Source organism: Leuciscus leuciscus (genome assembly GCF_965113295.1).
Source record: "Leuciscus leuciscus genome assembly, chromosome: 1".
In the NCBI taxonomy this organism is placed as follows: Eukaryota; Metazoa; Chordata; class Actinopteri; order Cypriniformes; family Leuciscidae; genus Leuciscus; species Leuciscus leuciscus.
In genome coordinates, this window is record NC_138725.1 from 32,661,682 (window position 1) to 32,677,932 (window position 16,251).

At 40.2% G+C, this 16,251-nt stretch overlaps 1 protein-coding gene and 1 pseudogene across 2 annotated transcripts in view; both read right to left on the reverse strand.

Annotated features, from left to right (window-relative positions):
- Nucleotides 1-19: 19 nt before the first annotated feature.
- Nucleotides 20-15,238, reverse strand: LOC309477632 (tripartite motif-containing protein 16-like; annotated as a pseudogene). Its single transcript, XR_014211739.1, has 7 exons — nucleotides 12,613-15,238; nucleotides 12,359-12,454; nucleotides 8,701-8,934; nucleotides 8,465-8,615; nucleotides 8,289-8,348; nucleotides 2,699-2,758; nucleotides 20-556 (listed from the first exon to the last, which is right to left on the reverse strand). The product of XR_014211739.1 is annotated as a tripartite motif-containing protein 16-like (transcript).
- The window catches only part of LOC309477618 (tripartite motif-containing protein 16-like), a 128,718-nt gene continuing 119,571 nt past the window's right edge, over nucleotides 7,105-16,251 (reverse strand). The window contains exon 7 of the mRNA XM_082140921.1: nucleotides 7,105-7,314. Within this exon, the coding sequence (XP_081997047.1) occupies nucleotides 7,120-7,314 (195 nt within the window). The 3' untranslated portion in view covers nucleotides 7,105-7,119. The remainder of the gene's footprint in view (nucleotides 7,315-16,251) is intronic.

A 16,251-nucleotide genomic window follows, 5' to 3' on the forward strand; every position in this document is an offset into this window, starting at 1 on the left:
AACAGTGTAGATGTGTGAGTTAATTAGTCAGACGCCACAGTTTTGCTGTTGTATCATTTTCTAATCCAATCATGGCGTAGAGCGGCTGAGTGAATGTGGTCTGGACTCTGTGGATGAGACTCATTGTGTCTGAGACGCTGTAGAAGGACAAAATCCCTGCGGACTGATCCACATACACTCCTATTCTACTGGAGACACTGACTACAGGAAGAACAGTCTCAATGTTATTGTGCCAGAATGAACAGTAGTCTGGAGAGCAGAACAAAGTCCAGGACTGATTGTTTCGTCCAGCTGCACTTTCAGGACCTTCTTTCTTCCTGCTGATGCTCTTATACGTCACTGATATATCCACTCCTAATCTCCCATCTCCACTCCACCTCCCAGTAACAGCGTCCAGTCACACTCTCCACACACAACGCCTCGGTCCAACAATCAAATCTGTCTGGATGATCAGGATACGGCTGATACGTGTCAGCGAAAGTGATCACTGTGTTTCCCTCAGACAGACGGAGCCAATGATTCACTGAGTTCAGATCCAGAGTCAACAGATGGAAATCTGATGAAGATAAATGCATAATTGTTTATTACTTGCATGCAAAGATCAATCTGAATGAATCCAATCCACATTCTGAAAGTTTGTAAACACAGGGTTCGTACAGGTTATGTAAAATGAAATTCCAGGACTTTTCAAGCACTACTTTTTTAGTTTTCAAGGATTACAATCAAAGATCTCACTCAAACAATATCTTTATCTTTCAAATTCTTCATTACATGGTCATGACATGGTTTTTATTTTATTTTTTATTATGTTCCCTTAGGTGCAATTATAGTATTGCTATAGTTTGTTGGATTTTTTTTTTTTTTTTTTGTGATTTATGACCTTTTCCCATCCTGTTTCTCATCCTCTGATTCAAACAGTCTGTTTTGGGGGTGTTTTCTCTTTAAGAGTTCAGTGTTAACGCCCACTGTTATGATTGGCTAACGTCATTGGCTAAAAGTAGTTTTAAGATGAAATACATTACTTACAGTTTGCGGCGTCGTTGTTGGGCCCAGAATAGTCGGCACGACCTGATCTTTAAGCAAACGTTTTTTTACTGCGATTTGTTCTCAAAACAGTCATCCTTGAAATGTAGAGAACACACGCTTAAATTAACACTGCCGTGACTGAGATGTCGGGCAAAAAATAAACTGCATCCATTTTCCCCTGACGTCTGGATCGTTCGGCAGCGTATTCAAACATTTTGTTTGTCCTCAGCCAGGAACAGCACATCTGTGTCATCGCTATATTCTTGTAAACAGACCCACTTGCTGCACATCGACTGAACACCTGTGGGCCTGACAATGCGATGATGTGAAATGAGGCGTAGTTGTCTTGCGCTGGAGGCGGTCATATGCAAACGACTGGTACGTCACTTCGTACCGTGACGTCACTTCTTACCATGGATCCCCAACGAGCTGTAATTAGAGCTTGATTAAATAAATGCTTTGTTTATAATGGGGAGGACGTCTTAAGCTTTGAAACTTGCAGGAAGTTGTAATGGTACAAAGACCTCTTATATACCAAAAGATCAATGCAAATTTGGTTTCTCATGTCATGACCCCTTTAAACAGATAAACAAAAATAAACCAATAAAACAAAATGGTACAAATAAAGAGCAGCACAAGAAATGCCTGTTAACTTTAACCATTGAAAGGATAATATGACAAAGATATCCATTTCCTTATTCAAATGGATTTTTTCTCCAATGAATATATGATTGACCTGAAGAATGAAAACTGTATCATATACTTGGATATTTATATGAGCAATATCACACACATAGCCATGCGAAATGGCTCTATATCTATACAGACGGGCTGCAGTGTTCATTTTACCTGAAAAGATTGTTTCATCGATAAAATTAAACACTAATTTCACATGTATTGTCTTTCAATAATTCAAACACTTTTCAAGTACCTCTTCATAAATATGGCTGTTTTTAAGGGTTTCCAGGACTTAAATTTAAAAATGTCAAATTCAAGTACTTCAAGCACTTTGAGCACCTTCTACGGACCCTGTAAACATTCGTAAACATTGCAATCTGATTCACACATTAGTGTACATGAACAAAATGTCAACATATGCGCAATGTGTTGGTGTGTTGGTCTCCGTGTTCAGAAACTGAAGCAGAAACTTTTCAGTCCGACCATCAATGTGATTATAAGCAAATTATTAGAGATACTTAGCCGACGAAACCTCAATCCATTTTCACCCATAGAATGTCATATAGGGCAGCAATTAAGAACTATTTTTGTAATTGTTTAATCGGATATAAACATATTATTTCACATCATGCAAATTAAAGGCTCTTTAAAAGGCAACATAATATGTTTCCTGCTAATGTTACTGCAATTTGTTACAGTCACCATGAGATGCATTTGCACTCATAAACTCATAAAGCATTTTTTTTATGTTTTTAATGTTTAATGTCAACTTGCTTGCTTTTATATAAAGTGGCTGTACTCATAAAATGCAACTTATTAATCATAAAATTTGTTTATGATCATTTTTCATTAATGATTTTTACGTCTTTTTTTTTATTTTTATTTTTTAAATATTATACAGTTAATGTAGCATAAAACAGTCAAACTGGATTTTACACGTGTGTGTGTGTGTGTGTGTGTGTGTGTGTGTGTGTGTGTTTTCATAGTAACTCACATTGTAGAAACTCCTCTCTGGTCTGATATTCGGGAGACTGAATTACCTGGACGGTTTTCACTACAGAGAAACAAATCTCAAAAACATTCTCAAAAAAATCTGATTCTCTAACAATCTAGAGCGTTTTATACATTTAATAAATGTTGCTGAAATCATTTCTGTGAATAAATGAATCCCAAACTTACTTGTGGAAGACATCTTTACTATCTTTTAGCAGAACTGACTGCAGTTTGAAACACAGATTTCACTACATCATCAAAAGACAGATGAGAACTGACAGTGAAGCGACTGTAGATCCAGAGAGAGAGAGAGAGAGAGAGAGAGAGACGACAAACTCGGAAAGCTGCTTTAGCTCGAGGCTGGAAATGTAATCACGGCTCCTGCAAAAATAAAATCCAGCAACTTTTTTAAACACTGATAATAAACATAAATGTTTCTTGAGCAGCAAATCATCATACATATATACATACATATATATATATATATATATATATATACACACACATATATATATATATATATATATATATATATATATATATATATATATATATATAAAATAAAGAAACGCTGGCGGGGAAAGAGTTAAAGGACCTAAATTATATTTACAGGAACAGCGAATGCGTGTGGCGTCTGGACATAAATGCAGCTATAGACATAGATATCGCTATAGGGACGAAAGCAACTTGTCAAACTAAACATTTTGAGAATCTATATTCTACTAAATAAAGGCATTTTTTTCTGTTTACCTCCGGTTTATTCGAATCATATATATATAATATATATATATATATATATATATATATATATATATATATATATATATATATATATATTTACGAAACTGAATAATCCCTCAATAAAGAAGTCATAATTGAAAGCGCCCTGTGAACTTTGAACTCACCTTTCTCTGGAGAAAATCACCAAACAGAGCCTCTTTGGTCTTTGATTCCTGTTTTTTTTTTTTTTTTTTACTCTTTAGTTGAGTGACGGACAAATTATCCGTCAGTCGATCTGAAGTAATTCGCGGCGTTTCCAAGCGCTACTGGTCGATGAGAAGAGCGGTAAAGTCAGATAAGAGACGTTAAATCACACACTTGAAGAGGTTGTGTGAAGTCAGACATTTCCTGTATTCACCCGTTCTAAAATAAAGTTACACACAGTTCATTTAAGCAAATTAAAACAAACACTGCACTATTACCTCACATTTTATATTAGCCTACTGGGTACAACTGATGTTTTTTTTGTTGTTTTTTTCATAATGTGCATTATCATCATTTTATCCTGTGTTTTATTTTCTTGGCGATACAAAACTGTGCAGAATTTTGTCTCTGTGCTAAATCTGCGCATGTCGTCGTCCTTTGGTCAACAGGTAGGCTAACTGTTAATGTGATAACGTTCTATTTTTTAGAATCTTGGGTAACGTTCCAGAAACATCGTGGGAACAAAAGACGTCACTTCTTTTGTATCCCATGGAGAACGTAGTGACATGGTCCCTGGTCTCCATTACATGTATTATTTTTGTTATTAAGATGACATTTGGATATTATATGGGAAATTACTTAATCCATCAAAGATTTTAAATGAATTAACGTTTATCTTGGAGATATACTATAAAATATTTGCTAGCAAAAGGACACAACAAATACCAAACATTATCCTTAACAAATGTTGATTATAATATCTTATGTCTGTGAATGAAAGAGATTTATGGGGGCACGCACAAGACATTTGAACCACAGCAGCGCAGACGGACTTTTGGAGTAGGTTACTGCGCATGCGGTCATCTTCCATCAGTCGGGCACAGATTCAGAGTAAAAGCTAAGCGTTACAAATCTGCTTTTATTCATCGTTTTGTCCATGTAACGTTAAATGACACTTGAGATGAGTTGTGTTTTGGTCAATTCCGCTTGATTGATGTAATGCTTACCTTTTGCTTAGCACCCGTCCGCTGGGTCACGTTGAAGGCTGTTTCTAGGTAGTGTCCTCTGTAGGCTTTTCCAAATGTCCTTAAAGTAGACTTAAATTAATTACATAGAGGATCTATCACGGCGGTATCTGAAGTCTTTGGTAATATCCAGAATTAATATCTTCCCTGCTAACACACGAAGTAACAGTTAGCCTACATTAATGTATTCCAACATGAGCAGAGTGAAATAAAGAACGTGATCAGCATAATTTTTATTCAAAACGATAAGCGAGCGCTGCTTTGTTTATGCTTTATATACCTGCAGTCTTAGTTTTGCTTTCCCTTTTTGAATGACGAATATATCTGCTTAAATAGACAGATATCTCATTTACACGCAGGCACAGAACGCACATGCCAGTTGACAGTCGCCTGTAGTTGTAACAGTTATGTCTTCATTTAGTTTGTCTTTTCTTGTTCGGTTCATTTGCCCTCATTGTGTATCTTGATTAGTTAACCATTTGCAACTGTTTCTGTTCTCCCTGATTACGTTCTCCCTCATTAGTTCCCTTCTAAAGTCTCCCTGTTCTGTTGGTGATTGTATGTGTTTACCCTGTGAGTGTGTGTACTTGTCGTCTTCCTGGAATAAATATCACTTATTTGGATTAGTAGTATTATCTTCGTCTTCGTGCGCTCTCTTGTTATACACCACGTTAGCAGCGTGACAGTAGTCCTTTCGGTGTGTTCAAGTGCATTTTTTTTTCTCCAACGCAGGCGACGCAAGGCGACAACACAGTTATTCATAAGCACTAGTTATTTGATGTTGGTTTGGTGTGTCTCTACCTTTAAATAACACTGAAGCAGTGTTAAGGTTAAAGCAGCACTCAGTAGCTTCGGGACTTCTTCGCTGTATTCTCGCTTTTTGCTCGCAGGTTTCTCTCTAGAGCTCCCCCCACAGCTTCGGAATAGATATTTGACAACACTGTTGTAAAAACTCGTTGTTGATTCTCAGACACCAGAGGCTATAGATCAACGACAACAAAGCAGATGGGACGTTCTTTAAAACGTCTTCTTCATTCGGGTTCGGACAGCGTGAGGGAGCGCAATAATGACAGCATTTTAGCAGATTTCTTTTGGCCGTAAAGCAATTGTTTACATCGCGAGACCTGATATCACGCGAGACTTCCTGACGCAGCGGCCGGCGGCCCGCCGGCTCAAAGTTGCAAGTGCGTATTTTCCGCTCACGGGCACCAGGGGGGTGCGAAACGACCACCATTCAACCCGAAATAAGTAATATAACCATTCCAATGACTCCGAAGCTGTTCAGTTAAGGTAAAAAAAGTTACTTAGTTCACCTTTAATGGGATAATTAAGAGATTAATTAAGTGATGACTGAGCATTAGTGATGAACACCTGCTGTTAACAAGCAGTATCACTGAAGAAAAGAGAAACATAAGGGGTGTTTCTCAAACAGAAAGCTGCACCCTACCAAGATTGTGTCCTTCCTAGTTCAGTCTTTCTGAGGCGTGTAGGCTAGTGTCCTCCTCAGCAATGAAACGCTAGAATGAGACGGTCTAGTAAGTGTGCATGGCTACGTCACACATCTACCTGCCCCCACGATAACAGCACGAAAATACTATTAAAACGTAATTTTGGATAAACGTCTGAAAATGTTTGAAAACATTATTTTTGTCTTACATTTCATAATAAACTCAGACAAGCTCAGTACTGACTAGGGGTGCAACTGTTCAAATTGCTCACGGTTCGGTTTGTATCACGGTTTTAGGTTAACAGTTTGGTATGTATGTGCTACTACGTTCAGGGAAAAAGGACTACTGTCATAAAAAAATAAAAATAATAATAACTACAAGCAACAGCACAAATAAATACAATAGAGCAAAGATACTAATAAAATAAACAGTGCTTTTCAGGTTTTTCATGTCTACTAACAGTTACAGAAATAGAATAAAGTAATCAAATGTAAAATAACATTGCATATTTGACTGTATAAATTAAAGATTAATCCTTATCAAAGTTACAAAAGCAATTCAATCAAGAGCAGTGAGTGATTTCCTTGTCTTTTGTTGTTTGATTAACATTAGGCTGCTGTCTCTTTAAGACATAATGCACAGATTCAGTATACTATCAGTATACTGAATCTGTGCATTATGTTACACATAGCTTAGTCAGATTGTGTTAATAAGTTAAATTAATTTCAGACCACCTTTTTTTTTCCTCCAAGGATCTCAATGTGAAAATGCTCAATGTGAATACAAAATTATTCTTGCAACTGTATTTCTTTTATTTGGAGATTTTAAAGCTACTTCTGATAGACAAACAAGAGTTTCATGAAGTTTCACCAAAAAAGATCACATTTAACATTTTTCAACATTCATTATCAGTTCTCACATTGCAGCCATTATTATACTCATTTGGGGAGAAGTTTTACTCAATATATCTGTGATTATTAAAAGTTCAGTAGTGGATATGACGAAATAATATATCTATGTATGATTTAATTGGTCAGACGACACAGTTTCACAGATGTATGATTATCTAATCCAATCATGGCGTAGAGTGGCTGAGTGAATGTGGCCTGGACTCTGTGGATGAGACTCATTGTGTCTGAGACGCTGTAGAAGGACAAAATCCCTGCGCCGTGATCCACATACACTCCTATTCTACTGCTGGGCACTACAGGGAGAACAGTCTCAATGTTATTGTGACCGAATGAGCAATAGTCAGGACAGCAGAACAATCTCCAGGACTGATCATTATTCCCAGATACATTCTCCCTACTATTTCCCTTCCTGTTCATGCTCTTATATGTCACTGATATAGACACTCCTGATCTCCCATCACTGCTGCTCCACTCCACCTCCCAGTAACAGCGTCCAGTCACTCTCTTTCTACACATCGCCTGCCACCAATGTTCAAATCTGTCTGGATGATCAGGATATGGCTGATCTGTGTCAGTGACAGTGATCAGTTTGTTTCTCTTAGACAGGTGTAGTCTTTTATTCACTGAGTTCAGATCCAGAGTCAACAGATGGGAATCTGATGAAGATGAATATAAAACTGAAATTTACAACAAATATTCTATCAAAATGAATAGTTTTAGAAAAAAATATGACATGGTCTCTCTTTGCTCTATTAATAAAATAGTTCACCCAAACTGTAAATTCTGCCATAATTTACTCATGCTGTCATATTATAACTTACTTTCTTTTGTGGGACACAAAAGTGCATATTTTGAAGAGCATTGGGGTTAAACATTGGCTTTCATGTATGGACTAAGAAAAAACATTTTTCTAAGACATTTGTCAAAATATCTTCCTTTGTGTTTCACTGAAGAAAGAAAGTTTTAATTTAAGTTTAATATCAAAATATCTGCACTTCCCAATGGCCAAATGTGTTTTTCACTACTGTAAAATGACATCACTGATGTGTTGCAGATACAGCTAATCTACAATGAAATATGTTTATAATTATTTTAATTTGTTTGTTGCAAACCATGAAAAAAAAAAAGTAAAGAAAAAAGTTATCTTGAATCATGCCATTCATTTTCGCATAAAACAGTCAAACTCTACAGCTTTAAACTACGGATGAGAATTTACAACTACAGATGTAAACTCTCCCACTAGACTGGATTTTAGACTTGTGTGTGTTTTCATAGTAACTTACATTGTAGAAACTCCTCTCTGGTCTGATATTCAGGAGACAGAATGACCTGGACGGTTTTCACTATGGGCACCATACACATCTGTAGTTTAATTCTTATAAAGAAATTAAATTTAACTATTTATTATATATTTAATGAATGGTGCTGAACTCTTTTTTGAGAATAAATCAGTATTTACCTCTTCCAGATATGTTTTCTGTCACCTCACTGCAGAACTGCTGCAGTATGTCTATGAGTTGAGAGACAGATTTCACTACATCATCGAAAGACAGATGAGAACTGACAGTGTATTCATCTGTAGATCCAGAGAGAGAGACAGACGACATACTCTACAGACACAAAGACAAAAACACAAACTCACTGTAATTCCAGAAGCTTGTTAAAAACCTCAGTGTTTGAGAAGATCTCTGTTACCTGGAGGAAATGAACATGATCGTGTGTGTGTGAAAGCTTCTTAAGCTCAGCGTCTCTCCTCCTCAGATCATCGATCTCCTGCTTCAGTCGCTCCAGCCGTTCTTCAGCTCGACTCACTGCAGATCTTTCCTGATCTCTGATCAGTTCCTTCACCTCAGAGCGACGTCTCTCTATGGAGCTGATGAGCTCAGTGAAGATCCTCTCACTGTCCTCCACTGCCGTCTGTGCAGAGCGCTGTTACACACACACACACATCACACAGTGGCTTCAGTGGGGCAAGCAGAGCTCCAGCACTGGAGGAAAGTCCAAACTGAGACTCAAACGTCTCAGTTACATAAGGTAAACCTCATTCCCTGATGGTGGGAACAGAGACGTTGTGTCGATCTGACAGGTGGGGGGTCGTCCTTGGGAGCCACAAAATAACCTCTGAGAGTTTAAGAAAAGGCCAATGAAATTGGTGTGCAGAATTTGCATGCCAGGCCACGGCCCATATAAACGGATATATAAGGTGGCCTGCATGCAAAGCACATTTCAGGTTTTTTGCTGAGGAGCCAAGGTAGTGTCTCGGCTATTCAGCATTCAGTACAGAGTTGTGGTAGGAGGAACACAATGTCTCTGTTCCCTCCATCAGGGAACGAGGTTTATACCATGCATAACCGTTATGTTCCCTTTCTGTCAGTCACGTTCGATGTTGTGTTGAATCGACAGGTTGGGGGTCCCTGTACTAAACGGCATAAATACTGTACCGTGTCACAAGATAATGTGGTGCAAATGCGGACAAGCCTCTGCATGCAAACAACAAGCGCAGCAGCGATCACTCGTAACCTTCTAACGCCCATGGTAAATTACCTTAGATCTACTCACCAATCTGGAGTCACTGCAGCTGTAGGGTCTCTTCTGAATTTTTTTTAGGCAGTAAGCCAAAGCTTAGAGAATGTACTGCTATGTACACCTTGTTGTTAACGCTGGGAAGCATTATCTTTCTCAGAGAGAAAGGGACACTTACAGAAACCACATCCTGCTCAAAAGAGAGGTAAACATGTGGAAAATACATCCAATGGACTCGCCAGTGGGAAGTACTATATAGGGGAAAGTCTCAATGGTGTGCTCCACAGAGGGGAAGACTACTTGTCATAGTGACTTGTATTGGAGACACTGGGTTCACCGCTAGGAAAACTGAACGGTGGCAGAAAACATTGTATGGGGTCACTGTAGGGTACCACTACATACGGAGCACTAGCCAGATTACAAGGACTCGCCTGGAAAGGGACAAACCATGAGTAATGGGCCTGGTAGCGAGTTCCTTCACAAAACTCGACTACTGTACGAGTGCTAAGTGATGGAGAAAGTTGACATAGTGTTTGCCATTCAAGTGGAACTCACCTAGACCGAAAAAAGGGCAAACTATCACCTCAGAGAATTGAAAGTACACCCACTACACCCAGCCAGCTCAACCGAAGCTTACAGGATATCACAGAAAACTCGGGACGAGACTGCTTCCATTCGGAGATTGTAAAATCTAGCAAAGATTTTGGGCGTAGCCCAGCTCGCAGCTCTACATATATCTGCTAGAGAAGTACAGAGTGCCAATGCTGAAGAGGAGGCAATATCCAGAGTGGGCATGGTACATTTTGGGTCTGATATGCCTGAAGAATGACATCTACAAGGTCCAGAGTGCCAGATTGTTGTGCAGTGTCTGTGCAATGAAGCTCACTGGGGGAAATACATACTTCCATAGGCCCCGAGGCCAGCTGTGCACCAGAGCATCCGGGCCGAGAGGGGCCGAGGTCAGAGAGTACCACAGAGCACAGTGGGAGGATTCCTAAGAGCCAAACAGGTCTACCTGTGCCTCGCCAATCGACTCCCAAACAGCTGGACCATCTGTGGATGAAGTCTACATTCTTCTGTCGCGAGAGTGCATCGGCTGTGCGATTGAGGTCGCCCAGGATGTGAATGGTGCAAGGTGACTTCAGCTGCTGCTTACTCCAGAGGAGGAGATGGCGGGCAAGTTGTAACATGTGAAGGGAGCAAATCCCTGACAATTTATACATGCCACTTTCGCTGTTGTCTGTGCAGACTAACACGTGCTTGCCCTGAATCAATGGCTGAAGCCTTCTCAGGGCCAACAGCACAGCCAAAAACTCTAGGCGGTTGATGTGCCAGTGCAGATGGGGCACTGTCCATAACCCCGAGACCGCATGTCGGTTGCACACGGGGCCCCAGCCTGTCTTGGATACATCTTTCGTGATATAATGTAGGACATGATGTAGGACATGATGTAGGACACTTGTTCTAAGGGAAATCCTGCCCAAGAAACACAAAGTCAAGTCAAGTCACCATTTATACAGCTCTTTTAACAATATGAATAGTTTCAAAGCAGCTTTACAGTGATAATAGGAAATTACAGTAAAAGAGATTGTTTTGGCTTTACAGTAGCTCTAGGATAAAGTTATTGTCCAGCTTAAGTTAGTTTTGATTGATGGATTCACTTCCGTTGCGAAGATCGAAGTCCGACCAAGGGCTGAATAGATGGTGACAGATCGGTGTGATGGTCATGCAATGTGTGTCCTTGAATCTCGGGACTCGGGCCTGAAGCCAATTCTTCAGCAGTCTTATATGTAACAACCCTAGCAGCGTGACCACGGCTGAGGAAGCCATAAGCCCCAGGAGTCTCTGAAAATATTTCAGTTGAACCGCTGTCTTGTGCTAGAACAGTTTCAAGCAGTTCAGCATGGACTGAGCGTGGTGTTGAGAAACATGTGCTGTCAAGGCCACCGAGTCCAACTCCACTCCGAGGAGAGATGCTCTGCGCAGGGGAGAGCTCACTCTTTTCCCAGTGGACTCGAAGTCCCAATCGGGCAAGGAGCTGGAAGATCATGTTCCTGTGTAACCAGTCGTCAAGGTGGTTGAGTATTTTGAATGCCCACCTCCCTTAATGGGGCAAGAGCAGCCTCCGCAACCTTCGTGAAGACGTAGGGAGACAGGGACAGATGTCATGGTGGAATGCGTCTGACTGTGAGCCTCTTGAATGAGAGCCTGTGCAGGGCCCAATTCAGTGCTAGCAGATCCAAGATTGGGTTCAACCCACCACCCTTTTTGGGTACAATGAAGTAGGGGCTGTAAAATGCCGCCTTCATCTCGGCTTGGGGAACAGGCTCTTTCGCATCCTTAGCTATAGGGGTCGTGATTTCCTGCCTCAGTGCAGCAGCGTCCTCGCCTCTGGCTGAAGTGAAAAGGACACCACTGAACCGCTGTGTAAGAACTCTTTTAGAGAAAATTTGTTCTTGGAAAAGGACATTTCTTTTTTAGGCCGCTGAAGCACCCAGGGGAACTGTCTTGCACTTATCTGTACACACTCGAGAGAGAGAGAGACCGCTGTATGTGCGGTATGCCAAGCATACGAGATGAAAGAGAAGTCACTTCTCATGCAAGAGTTTGGGCTCCGAAGAACAAAGCTGAAATGTGCTTTGCATGCAGGCCACCTTTACCTGTTTATAAGGGGCGTGGCCTGGCACGTATATTCTGCACACCAATTTCATTGACCTTTTCTTATATTCCCAGAGGTGATTGGGGCTCCCAAGGACGACCCCCAACCTGTCATTTTGACACAATGTCGAACATGACCGACAGAAAGGAAACTTCTCTTCTCCAAACTCACCTTATGAGACGCCACAGCCTCTCTCAGTGCCTGAAGATCTTTCTCTCTCTGCTGGATTCTCTTTTGGATGTTTCTCTGTTTCTCCTCCAAATGACTCTGCAGAAAACAGAAATAATAATAATAAATTATGAAATGCTACAGAAAAATGAAAATATTTAATCATTTCAATTACCCTGATTGAGACAAAGGCACATAATGAAAGTGGAAAGAAATAACATTAACTGTCACTCATGGGATCCAGTATGAAGCAGTACCTGTTTCTCTGTCCTCGCTGCTGCAGTTGATACAGTGTCATGATTTCTGTGTTCATCCACCAAACACAGCATACAGATACACCGCTGGTCAGTACGACAGTAAATCTCCAGCATTTTACCATGTTGAGGGCAGATCATCTCCTGCAGTCGTCCAGTGGCGTCCATCAGATTGTGTCCTTTACCTCTGAAGAGACTCTCATGCTGTTCAAGGTGAATTTGACAGTAAGAGCTTTGACACTCCAGACACGACTTCACTGCTTTCTGTTTATTTCCAGTGCAGGAGTCGCACTGCACATCTCCAGATCCAGTGTGAGGACGACGACGAGGAGCAGGAACAGGACGAGTGCCAGGAGCAGGAGAAGATTGGAGTCTTGTCTTCTTTAGTTTCTCCACCATTTTAGCAAACACCACATTCGTACCTAAAACAGGTCTTGGTGTGAAGGTCTGTTTGCATAAAGGACATCCGTAGATTCTCTCCTGATTCCAGCAGTCAGTGATGCAGCTCATACAGTAACTGTGTCCACAGGGAACCGTCACTGGATCCTTCAATAGATCCAGACACACTGAACAAATGAACTGGTCCTGATCCACTGAAATATTGGCTTCTGCCATTTCACTGCAAAGACAATTAATTAGTTTATTTGACTGCACTTAGGCCCCGTCCTCACTACTGCGTTTTCGTTTAAAAACGGAGACCTTTTGCTACGTTTGCACCTCCCGTCCACACTAAAACGGCAAAAACGGAGACCCAAAACGGAGAAGTTTAGAAACGCTGCTGACCTGTTTTTCGTTTTGAATCTCCGGAGGGCGTTTTAGTGTGGACGGGTCAAAACGGAGGACTTTAGAAACGATGACGTAGTAGAGGCTCACGCTCGGCTCTATGATTGGGTGTCATCAGTCATGGCGTATATCTTTGCAAGCAGCTGTTATGCAAGTAAATTCTGCATTTTACACTGCTATAACTGCCTACATGCGCCGGAGGCAAGCTATTATTCGAGCGATCTGTGACAATTCCCGTGTGCAGCGGCGGTATCGACCGTACATGGAGCGTCGGTTTTGGGTTAACCCGGGAAGAACCAGCGCATGGTGGGATAATTTTATCAATGAAGTTTTGTTTACACCGGCACGCGCATGCCCAGTGTTGGTGAATGGTCACGTGATCCGCGTTTTCAGTCGTTTTAATGTGGACGGAGATCAATTCTAATACGCAGCTAAAACGCTGGTGTGGACGGAGATCGTATTCGTTTTAATTCTCCGTTTCTAAACGAAAACGCAGTAGTGTGGACGGGGCCTTAGTGTTCCAAACATTCAGAGTGAGACTCTTAATCTAAAATGCCATAAAAATGGTGCTAAAACTTAAATAAAACCCTCAATACAAAGGAAATCATTCACAGCTGTGAACTCACGGGTGACTTGGTCAGACTCAGATCTCACCCACCTGTTAACTGGACAAAGTCACCACATCACCTTCTGTGTGTTCAGGGAGTGTTGAGTTGGTGCTATGCTGCTTGCATTAACACAATATCTGTAGACATTGAGGTGGACACGTCCCCAAAATTTGATATTCTTGATACAGAAGCGCTCTACATTCATCTCGTTCTTCAATAGAATAGTACAAATAATCAGCTTCATTGCACATAATTTAATTTTGTTTGTTATTTTTGGCATCAAATTTGTTTTTTGTGTGTGTGTGTGTGTGTGTGTGTTTGTGTGTGTGTTTTTATCGCACTGCTCCCCGTGGAATAGGCGTGTCGCTCACCAACGTCTAGGCCTACAATATGAAATAGCCTACAGGTTATAATCGTCTCTATTTTTAACTTGTTATTCTATTTTTTTTGGCCTTATAAAATGTTCTATTCTGTTTACCATAGTTGTAGTATTTCATCCTTATAGTTAATTGACATTAACCCCACTTACGGCAATTGAAAAAATGCAGCAATTGCTGCTGTTTTGCACAATATCCCTTTGCGCCACCTGGCGGTCATTTCGCGAATGACTTTGAAATGCGACTGGTTTATTTTCGCCGCGGTAGATTTGCCGCGGTGGCCAGTAGCACCTCAATGCAGAACACGAGATCCGGAGGGGGGGCGGAGTTGGATCCAGATAAAGGGGTGGAGATTGGTAGGTTTAGGGGTGGGTTTAGGGATTAAGGGGTGGAGATGGGTAGGTTTAGGGATCAGGGGGTGGAGATGGGTAGGTTTAGGTGTATGTAAGGTGGGAGGAGTTGGATCTAGATCCGACTCCTCCCAGTGGATTTCATGTTCTGCAGTGAGGACCATCTCGCGGTGGCTGGCGCGGCGGTAATAGGCATTCTGGTTGGTTACCATCTGTATTGCTCTGCCTGGCACTGCTCTAAATGTTATTAGGGTGACATTTTAGGATGAGATCTTTATTAATTTTTTTTTTTTTTTTTTTAGGGTGGTCCGCCTCAGCGGTCTTTCAGCTCTCATCCAAGTAAAAAAATTTTTAGATGACCAATCAAATCAAAGGGAGGATTTACTGTTCACAGAAGCTGAGTGCGAATTCAATCTTGATGCTTCAATTTTAAGGGTCAAAGGGTGCGAGGTAATATAGGATATTATCTAAACATTTAACATCTGACCGCTGTCTGTTAATTATACTGTTAAACAACCGATGATAATCCACTGATACAATTTTTTTTTTGCCAAATTGTGCCATTGTGAATTTAAAATATAGGCTACCTGTAAATATACCAAAATATACCTCGTAACTGAGTGTGACGAAAATAACACCCCCAATTAAATCAGCTATTTTGTCTGTCAAGCTTTCCTGAACTCTCAGACACATACAAACACATACAATATTTTTTTGTAAATTCTTATATATATGATATATAATGTATTGTTATGGCACATGTAATAAAAATAGGGGTGAGTGTGGCATAACCTAACGCGGGGCTATAGTTGTAACACACATGGTTTAAAACTTTCCACACATGCCAGCATGGCGAAACTTAGTGTATTTACTAGTTGCCATATAAACACTATATCATTGGAAGATATCACTGAACATTTAACCACAGCAAAAGTACATTTCTTAAGTTAATTTTTCATCTCTGTTTTTTCGTTTATTTAAAATGAGACAAATCTGATATTATTTAAATCTTATATCTGTTATTTAACATTTGAGATAGTTCTTTAATGTTTCACTAACCAGCAGAAGACACTAACAGGGTTTAAATCCCAGTTGCGCAGATGGGGCATGTTGTCACACTGTGTTACAATGTGTCCCTATTAGAACCATGGTATTCTATTTTAAAAAATGCCATTATTTTATATGATAAAGTTAATAATTGTATTTTATTGACAAAATATTTTAGTTTGTCTTGTATATATATAGCCTATATATATTTTTTTTTTATTATTATTAGATCAGATAACATTTTAAGCTGTCATATAATGTGGACGGAGATCAATTCTAATACGCAGCTAAAACGCTGGTGTGGACGGAGATCGTATTCGTTTTAATTCTCCGTTTCTAAACGAAAACGCAGTAGTGTGGACGGGGCCTTAGTGTTCCAAACATTCAGAGTGAGACTCTTAATCTAAAATGCCATAAAAATGGGAAAAAAGTATACACTGTATTAATGAAACAAAACCACATAAATATGTGTGAGAT